We start from the raw sequence: 12,850 nt of genomic DNA on the forward strand, positions 1-12,850 counted from the left end.
AGGGTGGACGGGGCGGTCGGTGTGGGAAGCTGGAGTCCAGCATTTCAGGGAGCGGTTTCTCTGGGGACAGCACGGGGAGTGGCCATGGCCGGAGGGGCCGGTGGTGGGGCAGGAGATCTCCCACGGGGAGTGGAGGGTGGAAGGGCGGTCAGTGTGGGATGCTGGAGTTGGGTATTTCAGGAGCAGTTTACTGGGGACAGTGTTTGCGGGGGTGGGGGGGGTGGTGGCCATGGAGGGAGTAGGTGGCTGCGGGGGAAAGATCTCCTCCCTGGCTCTGAGCAAGTCCACGCCTGGGAGGCCAGGAGATTGACTGTGGGGGCCGGGGGTGGGAGGGCTCCTGGGCATGTTGAATTCCTAGAACAATGGCGGTAACCAGGGAGGGGCTGAAGGCTTTCTTCGTGATGGGGGGAAGCTGTGGAAGTCAGGAGGAGATGGCGGTGGGGGTGGGTGGAGAGGGTGGCGTAGCAGTTGGCGTGAACCTAATGCGACAGGGGCTTTCCACGAAGATGGAGGAGCGACAGGAAACCGAGAAGAGGCATATGGAAAGGAGCCATGCTCAGGTTGATTTCATTCGTTTAGACCCGGCCTCATTCCAAAAAAGGACTTGAGACACGGATTATTAGTGCTGTGATGCTCTGTGAAGTAAATCCTTCTTTCCTCTCTTGTGGACGCTGGTAAATAGTAGCATCAAAGGTATTATCTGGCCGAAGACATGCAGTTCCAGAAGTTCTTAATGGTTATTAATAGATTTCTATTTTATCCATGTATTTCTTTGAGAAGAAGGGAGGGGGAGGGGCTGAGGGAGAAGGGGGAGAGAGAATCTTAAGCAGTTTCCACAGACATTGCAGAGCCTGACCCAGGGCTCTGTCTCACAGATGTGTCTAAACACCTAAACACTGAGTTTAGGCTGTGATGCTCTGTAGAGTATATACTTCTTTCTTCTCTTGTGGATACTGGTAAATTAAGTGGATATACACACACACACACATATATATATGCATGCATACATACACACATACATACATACATACTACTCTCTGGCCTAAAACAGGCAATTCAAAGATTTCTTAATAGCTGCCTGTCTCCCTCCTCACCCTCCCTCTGCCTCCTCCTACCATCTGTCAAAGTGCGGAGCTGGCTTTGCCTTTGTCTACTTCACAGGAGTGTCCTGACACTAACAGCATCCCAGCTGTGTTTAGAGGTCATCAGGTTATGTGCTTGTAGAAATCCAAGGAACTTTTCTAGTTCCCTAATGCCACTCAGCCCCATATTTTCAGAAACCTCACCGTCAAGACGTCCACCCCACAAAGTTGTGGTATGTTATGGAGAGCCAGGACGCCCTCCTAGCCTTAGCCAAGTTCAACGGTTACTCTTCTGTTCATCCGAGTAGCCAGCAGGCCTCTCCCAGCAGCTGCAGGTGCATCTCCTTCCCAGGATGATCACAGGATAGCACCAGCATCAGCACCCCATCCCTGAAGGGGCACATCTTTGCACCCCGGGCATGGTTTCTTGAATTTGGTGTCCTTCAGCCAACAGGGAGTGCCTCCAGGGTGAGTGATGCTAGGGAATCAGTCGTTATGCTAAGATCTTGGTATGTTGGTTACGCAGCTGATTTTTAGAAGCTGTTGGTTTTGGCTTATGGCAGTGGCTTGTTTTGGCACAAAATAGTCTCCTGGGACCTCTACCAGAAGGCACAGCTAAGGAGGAATTAATTCATTAAAGGCCAGAGATGTGAGAGTATGTGCATAGGTTATGTCCGTGTAGCAGACCTGTGTGGTCAGGCGGTCACCTCACGGTCCGTGCAGTAGTGGAAACTAATGGTCCCTGTGACACCTGTAGGGAGCCAGGCTTCTCGGGCTCACTCGGACGATCTGATGTCCAAGGTAGAGTTTGGAGTTTGAGCCTTAGTGACTATGTTGGCGAGCCCTCTGCAGTCACGAGGGCATGGGAGAACTGGGCAGGGCAGTGCCGCCGTCCCTTTAAGAGCTATGCCTCTCCTGTGCTTGTGGGTTTCCCAGGAAACATGGAGGCCATGATCAGTAGAGCATGGGTGTAAATGCAGCACCCCGCATGTCCCCCTCCTACATGGGCACAGGAATCCTACACTGGGGGATGAAGGCAGGCAGAGACTGACAATCACTGCCCTTGGGAAAGAATGAGCCACCTGAGTTTAGGCCCTTTGTGCATTTCCAAAAAGTGGGAGGTGGGGTAACAGTTAACTCTAGCTCGGGCCCTAGAGAGAGGACACCATTGATGGCGAGTGCCCTGTTGGGAGTGGAGAGCGAAAGCTGGAGTGAGTGGGGATGGTCTGGGAAGGATGTGGCTGCCAAACCAGGTCTGTGATCAAGGCAGTATCGGGACAGGCTGGGGTCAGACACGTTACCACAGCAGAAAACACAATGTGTGAGAAGAGATGAGCCCAGAAACCAAGCTGAGGGGAACCTGGAGGGTTGGGTGGCCTTAGGGAGGGTCATGTGGGCTTGGGATTGGCCTGAGCACAAGGCCTGGACACTAGACTGGCCTCTTACTGAGAACAACCTTTAAGAATCGTGGCGTTTGAAGGCCCAGACTTCCTTAGTCCCTAAATCTGACAGATCCTACAGAAAGTGGTCAGAGGGAGACCACCTAACTATTTGGAAAGAGCCTTTGGAGCCCCAAAATAAGATTCAAGAATGATAAGACTATCTATAAATATCAATAAATCATTTGCCTAAAGAACAAATTACAAAAGTGACTGCTCGCAGACATAATGGAGGTGTGCAGATGGAATCATTAGGCCTATAATGACTCTTTCAAAGGAAAATCAATCAGCTGCCAGCATTTAAAAATCAAGAACTTTTAACCTGAAAACTTCCATTGCTGACTCCTCTGGTGAAATCACAATGTGTGGGCACATATGTGTATGTCATGTGACACTGACTGGCTGCTGTCCCATTCATACTGGGTCTCTCTGTTTTGTCCCAGTACTCACCCTTCCTTGCCGGATCTCATATATGACCCTGTTCACTCATTTACAATACTCATCTGGCTTTTAAAGTTCCTTGAGTTCATCATCCCCATCATAATTTAATTGTAAAACCACAGTTTTCTGAAGGAGGAAATTTTCTCTTTCAATAAATATGAACAGCACAGGGCTCGTCAAAATTGTCTTTGCTATGGGGCCAATATATTCTGTTGTTCAAATTCACTGCGAGCTGACAGGCGGTCATGTTTCAGTAGGACTATAGAAGAATTCACGTTAGACTCTACTTGAGTTCGTCATCTGAACTAGTATAAACTCTGTTCAGAGAGAAGACTCCACTCACTTCAATGTTATGGCAAAACCTGACTGCTCTAAAGGTTACTGAATGCTGACCATTTCCCACCCTGCTGTAGCTGATGGGTAACAGATACTTTCATGGCCTACAGCAGCCCCAAATCACATTTGAATAGCACTATCAGAATCAGAATGATTTTTATTTTATCTTATTCTTTAAGGACTGTGGTTTTGAATCTAGGGAAAGGCAATGAATAGGACATGAATTTGGCTGTTCTGTTTAGTGTTTCTGCTTCAGAGTCCTTCATGAAAACAGTAGATTGGTCTGTCATGTATTTAGTATTCCAGAATCACTGTGGGGAAATCCTTCCAAACTTCATGTGTTTAAACAAACTTTACTAAAGGAAATCAGTGTGCAGCAGGAAGGCAGGTTAGATACTGTGGTTGTGTGATATCTTGGCTTCTGCCACGTAGGATGAAAGCAGTTGACCAACTTGACCGTGGAGGAGAGGGTGTTCATGACATATTGGGACAAAATAGTGACAGAAGAGGGAGGGAAGTCTGGTTCTGGTCTCCCATAGGTGTGGTTTACTTGGGGTGGGGGTTGGGCACATCAGCTTCCACAGCTGTCAGATGAGGAGGTTGGACTAAATTGTTTCAAAGGTCTACTCAAGGCGTACAATTGCCAGTCTGAGCTTTTCCTAAGAGAAGTCCATACTGACAGTGGAGAAATGGGGTTAAAGGACAGGGATTCTTTCTGAGCATCTCTAGGTTACAGCTGGGGCCACTGAGGCCCAGAGATGATACTCCGCTCTCCCAACGTCACATGGCAAGTGGGTAGAACAGCAAATATGACAGTCACGTTCTGGTAACTTCGCTGAGGCCCCGCTGCTACTGTACCCTGAGAAATGAGCCTGAAGATAGAAAGTGTTTAATGTTCTCCTCTGGGATACAGAGGCTAATCTCTTCAACACAGGGTTGTTAAGGTCTCTTGGACTTCTAGGAAAGCACAAGGAACAACTCACTCCCTAAAACTGTCCCTTCTGTTTTGTTTGGAAAAGGCCAGACAGGTTGGGATCAGAGGACTGATCTTCTGCTACAGGTCTTTGAGCTTTGCGAATCCTGGTTCCTTTTGTTCCACTTGCGAATCTTGTCCCACTGAACATTGTGAGAGCCATTCCATGAACCCATCTCCTTCTCAAATAAGGTGTTCTCGAAATTCTCACTCTGTCTGCTGACGGGGTCTTAAGAGTGATTATGTGATGACATCAGAAGCCTGTGCTTAATAGTTTATTCTGGAAGCATCTTGAAGTTACTATCTTTTTTTTTATGGGGTTCTGAGACCATCCTTATTTGTTGAAGACAGTCTCTGGGCTGTAGATGATTATAGTGCCTTTAGAGAAGCCTCAGTGTAAAGCCGATGACAAACTGGAGGAGACAGATACTTATGGCTGAGATTAACTTACTGATAATTTTTGTAAGTAAAAATTTGTGATGGCACAAGAGTAGTGAAGCTACAAGTGGAATTACCTTTTTTTGTTGTTGTCACGCATGAAAGAAGATGACAAGACAAGAGTTTTTGACCCAGTGTCTATAAAGGGTAATGATGTAACCAAAAATGTATGGTATAGGTCCTAGACTTGAGGATTTTAATAAAATCCCATTGGTGTATTAGAGTTCTCCAGAAAAATAAAAAAAAAAACTGAACCAATAGGATATGTGTGTGTGTGAGAAAGAGTACGATTGGGTCATGCAGTTATCTGGTCTGACAAGTCCTAATTCTGTAAGGTAGGTTAACAGGCTAGAAACTCTAGCCAGGTTTCTCTGAGCAGAGAGCCTGATGTGGGGCTCAATTCCAGAACTGGATATCATGACCTGACCCAAAGGCAGAAGCTTGACCCACTGAGCCACCCAGGCACCCCTCTTTTATTTTATAGAGAATAATCAAAGACATGTTGAAGTCAGAACAAAGGGATATTCTGTCGAGGTACAGAATCTCTGCTCCTTGGGCAGATTTTATATAAAGTAAAATGGGAAGGTGAGATAGGGCTTTCTAAAATACTCAGGTCCTATTCAGTGGAATCTGGTCATGTTCCTTTCTATCTTGCAAATGGGACTTTGTAGTTGTAAGTTAAAGACAGTGAGGTGGGAAGATTATCCTGGATAACTGAGGCTGGCCCTAGAAATCAAAGCGCCCTTCTAAGAAGGAAGCAGAGGGAAATTTGAATACAAAAGCAAAAGGCCATGTGACAGCTGAAGCAAGGCACAGCTCTGCTGGCTTTGAAGATAGAAGAAGCTGTGACTCAAGAAATTCAGCTCTAGAAGCAGGAGAAGGCAAGGAAATGGATTCTACTCTAGATCTTTCAGAGGTCAGGCAACATTGTCTACGTCTCGATGTTAGCCTGGTGAAGCGGATTTCAATGTATGACCTAGAAGAAAATAAATGTGCATTGTTTAAAGCCACCAAGTCTGTGGCAATTCGTTACAACAGCCATAGGAAACTAACACAGGTGAGGAGTAATGTTGTCACCTCCTCTGGAGAACAGACCCACACTCCAAGAAAATTCAGCCTTTTCCACAGAGAACAAACTGAAGTCTCATGGCTTCAATGTATCACTTGGTTCTGAAGGGCCCAGGAGCTCTTTCTGAAGATCTTGTGAACAAACCCACCAGAACTGATCCAGATTTTGAAAAAAAAAAAAAATTAAACAGCAAGAAAAACACAAAGTTAGAGAAGAAAATGGCCATTATTAAAAATTTAAATTAGAAAAATAACATTAACAAAGTACTATCTGTACTTTGGATTCACCTAGAAGAAATGCAACACTCAGCTGAGAATGAGGTACACTTCTGTGCCTACGAATATGTACCTGGCTCTCACAGGTGAACCCCCTGGGCATATCAGTGTGATCTTCAAAACAGAAGGTATTTTTGAGAGAGAGAAAGCGTGCGAGCATGACTGAGCAGGGTTGGGAGCACCTGAGGGAGAGAACCCTCCGCAGGCTTCACGGAGTCTGACGCAGTGCTTGATCTCAGATCATGACCTGAGCCCAAACAGAGTTGAATGCTGAGCAGACTGAGCCACCTACCCGCCCCCAGGAGATATTTTCAAACAGAGTAAAATCATGACCCTTACACGGATATGAACTGGAAATGCGTTAGGTATTTTTTTTTTTTAACTCATGAGGAACTGGCAGATATTGTAACCAATTTAAAAGAGAATCCAAAGAATATAGAAATATAATATTTAAATGTGTACATGGGGAAAAGTGGTTTTATTTTGGACCTCTACTGGACAGCATTCCATATGTCTGTTGGTTACCAGCCATTTACAAAGGGCTGTAAGAGAGCTCAAAGATGATGCAAGGCTAGAATCCAGTAACCAGGAGTGGAGTGTCCTAAAGACAGGGCACTGATTATATTGAACATTCATTTCCTTTTTAAAGCTAGGCTATTAAAGTCACCTAGAAAATGTTCCCTCATACAGAGGGTTCAATCAACACGGAGACCAGGTTTCCATCATAGATGTTTCTAGGCGGGTCCTGATCAGGCCCCGTGTCATCAATGACATCACAATGTCCGAGTTGCCTTAAAGGCAGCTCCCGGGCCAGTGAGGGGCACAGTGGACAGGAGCGAGCACTGGTATCGCGACAGACCAAGGCCCCTGGCACCATCAGGCAGGGCCAAACCCAGCTACCATCATGCCTGGGAGAAGAAGCCCCTGGCACTATCCTAGACATAGGAGGCACAGTCTGTCCCGCTCCATGAGAGCTGAGCTCCAATTCCCGGTTAGCCGCGTGGACCGCCTCCTGAGACAGGGTCGCTATGCTCAGCGCCTGAGCTCATCTACACCGATCTTCCTCACGGGCGTTCTCGAGTACCTGACGGCCAACATCCTCGAGCTGGCGGGCCAGGAGGCTCGCAACAACAACAAGATACGCATCACCCCAGAGCACGTGCAGAGGGCCCTGAGCAGCCACCAGCACCTGAGCCGCCTCTTTGAGGACAGCGCCTGCCCTCAGGTGGAGGGGGTGCCCCAGCCCAGAAAGTGCGGCGGCCTGGGTCCCAGAGACAACAACCTCATCTAGTCCCTGGCCCTGCGCATAGATGAGGGAGGCCTGCTCTCCTGTCAGCAAAAGCCATTAAAGGACTTACGATCCAGTGCAATTTTTCTGACTGGTGTCTGCTTCTGTGCTCCTGAGTGGGCGGTGTCTGTGGGACGTCCAGGAGGCGATCTTCCGTGGGGAGTGGAGGGTGGACGGGGAGGTCGGTGTGGGAAGCTGGAGTCCAGCATTTCAGGGAGCGGTTTCTCCGGGGACAGCACGGGGAGTGGCCATGGCCGGAGGGGCCGGTGGTGGGGCAGGAGATCTCCCACGGGGAATGGAGGGTGGAAGGGCGGTCAGTGTGGGATGCTGGAGTTGGGTATTTCAGGAGCAGTTTACTGGGGACAGTGTTTGCAGGCGGGGGTGGTGTGTGGCCGTGGAGGGAGTAGGTGGCTGCAGGGGAAAGACCGCCTCCGTGGCTCTGAGCAAGTCAACGCCTCCCAGGAGGATGGCTGTGGGTGGGGGGTGCTCCCAGGTGCCTCGAATTCCCAGAACGATGATGGTAACCGGGGTGGGGCTGAAGGCTTTCTTCATGATGGGGGGAATGTGTGGAAGTCAGGAGGAGATGGCGGTGGGGGTGGGTGGAGAGGGTGGCGTAGCAGTTGGCGTGAACCTAATGCGACAGGGGCTTTCCATGAAGATGGAGGAGCGATGGGAAACCGTGTAGAGGCATATGGAAAGGAGCCATGCTCAGGTTGATTTCATTCATTTAGACCCGACCTCATTCCAAAAAAGGACTTGAGACACGGATTAGTGCTGTGATGCTCTGTGAAGTAAATCCTTCTTTCCTCTCTTGTGGACGCTGGTAAATAGTAGCATCAAAGGTATTATCTGGCCTAAGACATGCTGTCCCAGAAGTTCTTAATGGTTATTAATAGATTTCTATTTTATCCATGTATTTCTTTGAGAAGAAGGGAGGGGGAGGGGCTGAGGGAGAAGGGGGAGAGAGAATCTTAAGCAGTTTCCACACACATTGCAGAGCCTGACTCGGGGCTCTGTCTCACAACCCTGAGATTATGACCTGAGTCACAATCAAGAGTTGGATGCTTAACTGACTGAGCCACCCAGGGGCCCCTTAACAGATTATTTGTAAATGTATTCCATTTACAAACACATTTGTTAGTCTCATTCTCAGCTGAAACACCTAGCCTGTGTATGGTCATATTTTGATGGCAACCTAGAGTTCTCAGTGGCTGGATGCCTGTTTGGAGAGGTATGAGTGTGTTCTGTGTAAATTCCCTCCCAAATGGTGAACTCACAAGTACGGACGATTCTTATAAACACTCTTGTGCTGTTTTAGGTTAAAATACAGTTGTCACATCGAGTGTTCTGGCAGTTTGTCCCCTTCCTGTGACTGCCGGCATCTGTCATTTTCTCTTGTTCATCATCTGCTCAAGAGCCCCCCTCTGTCACCCCCGGCCTGTCATAGAGGGCTGCTCGGAGGTCATCTTGGCGGCTTCAACAGTGGGATCAGAGGAGCTAGGTTGGCCATCCCCATTCACCATTTTGTGGCCATGTGACCTGGGACAGTCCTCTCTTCTCTCTGAGCAGCACTGTCCTCATGTGTGAAACGGGGACACTAAGAGTTCCTCCATCTTTGGATTTTCGCAAAGATTAAGTTAATGTGTGCCTGGAAGCTGTGGCAGAGCGCCGTGCCCGGCACCGGCACCGAGTGTGTCCTTAATGAGTAGCTGCCTGTCTCTCCCTCCCTGTAGACCAGAGGCTTAGGGGTGTTTCCCAAGCGCCCCTGGGCCTGGCTCTCCCGTGATGGCGGGGTGCCTGGGCCTCTGGCTATGGAAGCACAGCCTGCTGCCACCTGTGGAGAGACAGGAGCGTGCCACGGAGAGGAAGAAGCCAGAGGCACACACCCGGGAACCAGACAGGACTCAGTCCCGTTTCCTCTCTGCTCTCCTCTGCCTGGTGACCTGCCCTCCATCTGCCTCCTTCCTCCGCTTGTGTAAGCAGAAAGACCGGTTTGGCTTTTAGCACATTCACAGAAGTATTCCGAGAAAAATAGTATGAAGGTTGTACTTACAGCATGTTAGAATATGTGTTTTTATAAATCCAAGAAACCTTTCTTGACACATACTGCCCCTTCAACCCAGTATTTACAGAAACACCGTCAAGGTCCACCCCATGATATTATTTTCTAGACTTCATTACTCTCTATTTTAATAAGAGTCTTCTGAGGGGGCTCAAGGAGCTACCACAGGCAGCTGTGGCCTCTCTAGGAGCTTTCTTTCTTGTCAGCATCCTCTCCTTCTGTTTGGTCCTCAGTGGTCTTGGTAGGCCTTGGCCACCTGTGTGAACTTCTCTCGCTCCTTGGTCATTTGTTATGGAGAGCCATGAAGCCCTCCTAGCCTTTGGCAAGTTCAGCTCTCTCTCTCCTCTTCATGTGAGTTGGTGAGCAAGCCTCTCTCCAGCAAGTGGGGGTGGAGGTTTACTAGGTTCTGGTAGTTTCCTTGGGGACACATCATCCTCCATAGCCATAAAGTGCAAAGGTTGGACCAAATTTCTTTGAAGGTCTCCTTGAGGGATAAGTCCAATTATCAGTCTGTGAACTTTTCCAAAGAAAAATTCTGTACTAACAATAAGTGGGGCACAGGGGACAGGGCTTTTTTTAGGGCCTCCATTTTATTTCATAGGCCGGTTTGGCCCCAGCATGGTAATCAGCTCTCCCAACATCACAGTGAGAAGGAGAATGTGTCTCTCCTACCTGTTGAGGTTCTTTCTGATATCCTGAGAAACAGGCCTTGAGATAGGAAGTGTTTCATGTTCTCCTCTGGGAAAAAGAAGCTAAACTCTTAGTGTCTCTGAGATCTAGGGAAGCATTATCAACTTAGTTGTATTTTATTTGGGAAATCTGATAGGTTAGGATAAAAAGACTGATTTCATTCTTTGTTTTTATTTAAATTCAATTAGCCTTCATATCAACATCAAATCAACATCATTAGTGTTTTATCTTTGTAGTTTGCAAACACAGGTCTTGTTCCTTCTATCTTATGTTGAGCAACTTCAAGAACACTTCTGCTTCTCAGTTAACTTGTTCTCAGAATTCTGAGTCAGTCCACTGACCTTTTTTTTTTTTAAAGATTTTATTTATTTATTTGACAGACAGAACTCACAAGTAGGCAGAGGCAGGCAGAGAGAGAGGAGGGTAGTAGGCTCCCCGTGGAGCAGAGAGCCCGATGTGGGGCTCAATCACAGGACTCTGGGATCCTGACCTGAGCCTAAGGCAGAGGCTTATTAACCCACTGAACTGCACAGGTGCCCCTGACCTCATCTTAAAGGTCATTATGTGATGACATCAGAAGAAACCTTTCTTGACACATACTGTACATCAGCCTGTACTCAAGGGCCTATTCTTGGGAATATCTGATCTCTTCCTGGGGATTCTCAGACAGTCCTTCTTTGTTGAAAACAAGGTCTCTGTCACGTAGCTGATTGTATGGCCTTGGCGGAACCACCAGAGTTAAACAAAAAACAATCCAGAGGAGACAGATAGTTATGGCTGTGGTTAACTTATTACTGATAATTTTCACAAGTGAAAACTTTTGTGGGAGGCATAAGAATAATGCAAATGAAGGTGAAATTACTCCCCCCCCCATGGTATGCAAAAGAAGATAATAAAGTCATCTCAAAAGAGATGAGTTTTGGACTACCAAAAGGTCTACCAACCTAATTAAGACTATTTTGGAAAAAGTCTGGAGTGGGCTCTGAACATCTGTATTTTAATAAAATCTCTAGGGATAAGTTTTATATACATCCTCCATTTGAAAGCACTGGCCTAGAAGATGCTGGTTGCAAATTAAAATAGTAAGATTGCAAACAAATATTTTAAAATAACTGAAATTACACTGATAACACCATAGTATTGATGCCTTAATATCATCAGGGGAAGTACCACTAGGACGTCAGTAAGTAGAAACAATGGACAGCGAGAATACCGACAAATCTCTAGGAATTTCCTATATATGCTATGGTTTCTAAAATATTTATGTTGATAATGTTATCCCTATTCAGATTTAACCTAGAGGAAGTTGATAACCTCTTTTGAGAATTTTCCCATGCAATTCATAAACGTAGTATATCAAATAAACCTCATAATTCTATCACCTCTCTTTTTACAAGGTGACAAAATTTTCTGACTTTCAGGGCCTTCTGGGAAATCTCAAAGGGAGTTTTAAGTGCAAAATATCCTTTGAAGTATGAATTTATTTCATTTTTCATTTAGGATTCATTGTGGGGAAGGAAAAAATAAAATTGCCAGAATATTTGAGCACTTAAGATCAGATTATGGAAGCTTCAGAATGTAAATGGTTGTAGCTTGGCTACCTGTTTCTTAAGTGGCAAAGTAATAACCATTCAGAAGTTATGTAACTTCTTTTATTTCTTTTATTTTAAAAAGAATAATTAGGGTCATGATGAAGTCAGAGCAAATGGTAGAAAGTTTTTCTTTTGAAGTATAAAATCTCTGGTTTGGGGGGCAGATTACAAAGAAGGTAGTTCAGAGAAACCAATTTTGAACTTCTGACTTCCTGAACAGTAAGCAAATACATGTATGTGTGGTTTTTGTTTATTGTTTTTTAAAAATTATTTTTATTAACATATAATGTATTATTTGCCCCAGGGGCACAATTTATGAATTGTTAGGCTTACACACTTCACAGCACTCACCATATCACATACCCTCCCCAATGAACGTATGTGTTTTTAAGGCCATCACGGTTTTAGTAATTTGTTGGAGCCGTCATAGGAAACTCCATACAGCTAAGGAGTCACCTTTTGCAATCTCTTAGTAAGAGCAGATCCATACTCTTAACACAACTTGGTCTGTCTTACTGAAAGCAAATCAAATTCTCAGATTGAGTTAATATTCAATATACTGTTTGGTATTAAATTAGCTACAACTTCATTTTGAAAATCTTATAAACTTGTGAAAATTGAGTCCAGTTTGGAAATATTTTGCACAAATTTGTGTTCCTTTGGAAATTCTCTTTTTGTGACTTCTCTGCAGCTTTCTGTCCGTGCTCTCTTTTGTCTTTGAGCATCCTCATCCTCATTCCAATTCTGGAACAAAAAGCCATTTTACCTTAGAAAAGCAATACTTTCTGGGTTATAATGTATCCAAAATAAAATAACTGAGAGAGTGGATCAGAAAATGAAAGCTAAAGAAACAGAGGTCAGCATTCATTGCATTGGTGCTTTGGATTCACCTGAACCATCAAGAAAAGACATGCCTAGGCTTAAACTCTGCATGAGACACCCTTCTCTGGCAGTGAACTTTAACTAGCTCTGGTAGGTGAATGTATTGGGAATTTCTCTTTGACCTCTAAGATGATTAGAAGATAATTTTCAGAACAAGATAAAATAATGATGTCCATACAGATATGAAATGAACGTGTTAAAAGGTTTTTGTTACCTCATGAGAGACTCAAGAGACGTTATACCCATTTAAAAAGAAATAGAAAGAACAAAGAACCTAGATGTC

General features: G+C 45.7%; 1 protein-coding gene across 1 annotated transcript; it reads left to right on the plus strand.

Moving 5' to 3' along the window:
• The first annotated feature begins 6,862 nt into the window (after positions 1-6,862).
• LOC101686367 (histone H2A-Bbd type 1-like) lies at positions 6,863-7,417 on the plus strand. Its single transcript, XM_004754885.2, has one exon. The coding sequence runs from the start codon at positions 6,958-6,960 to the stop codon at positions 7,342-7,344; it is 387 nt and encodes a 128-aa protein (XP_004754942.1). The 5' UTR covers positions 6,863-6,957; the 3' UTR covers positions 7,345-7,417.
• Positions 7,418-12,850: the final 5,433 nt, after the last annotated feature.

This window comes from Mustela putorius, unplaced genomic scaffold, assembly GCF_011764305.1.
Source record: "Mustela putorius furo isolate JIRA1106 unplaced genomic scaffold, ASM1176430v1.1 tig00003836_pilon_pilon_pilon, whole genome shotgun sequence".
NCBI classification, from domain to species: domain Eukaryota; kingdom Metazoa; phylum Chordata; class Mammalia; order Carnivora; family Mustelidae; genus Mustela; species Mustela putorius.

Excerpts from the sequence above, each read along its gene's own strand:
- LOC101686367 (XM_004754885.2), top strand. The coding sequence starts at position 6,958 with ATGCCTGGGAGAAGAAGCCCCTGGCACTATCCTAGACATAGGAGGCAC.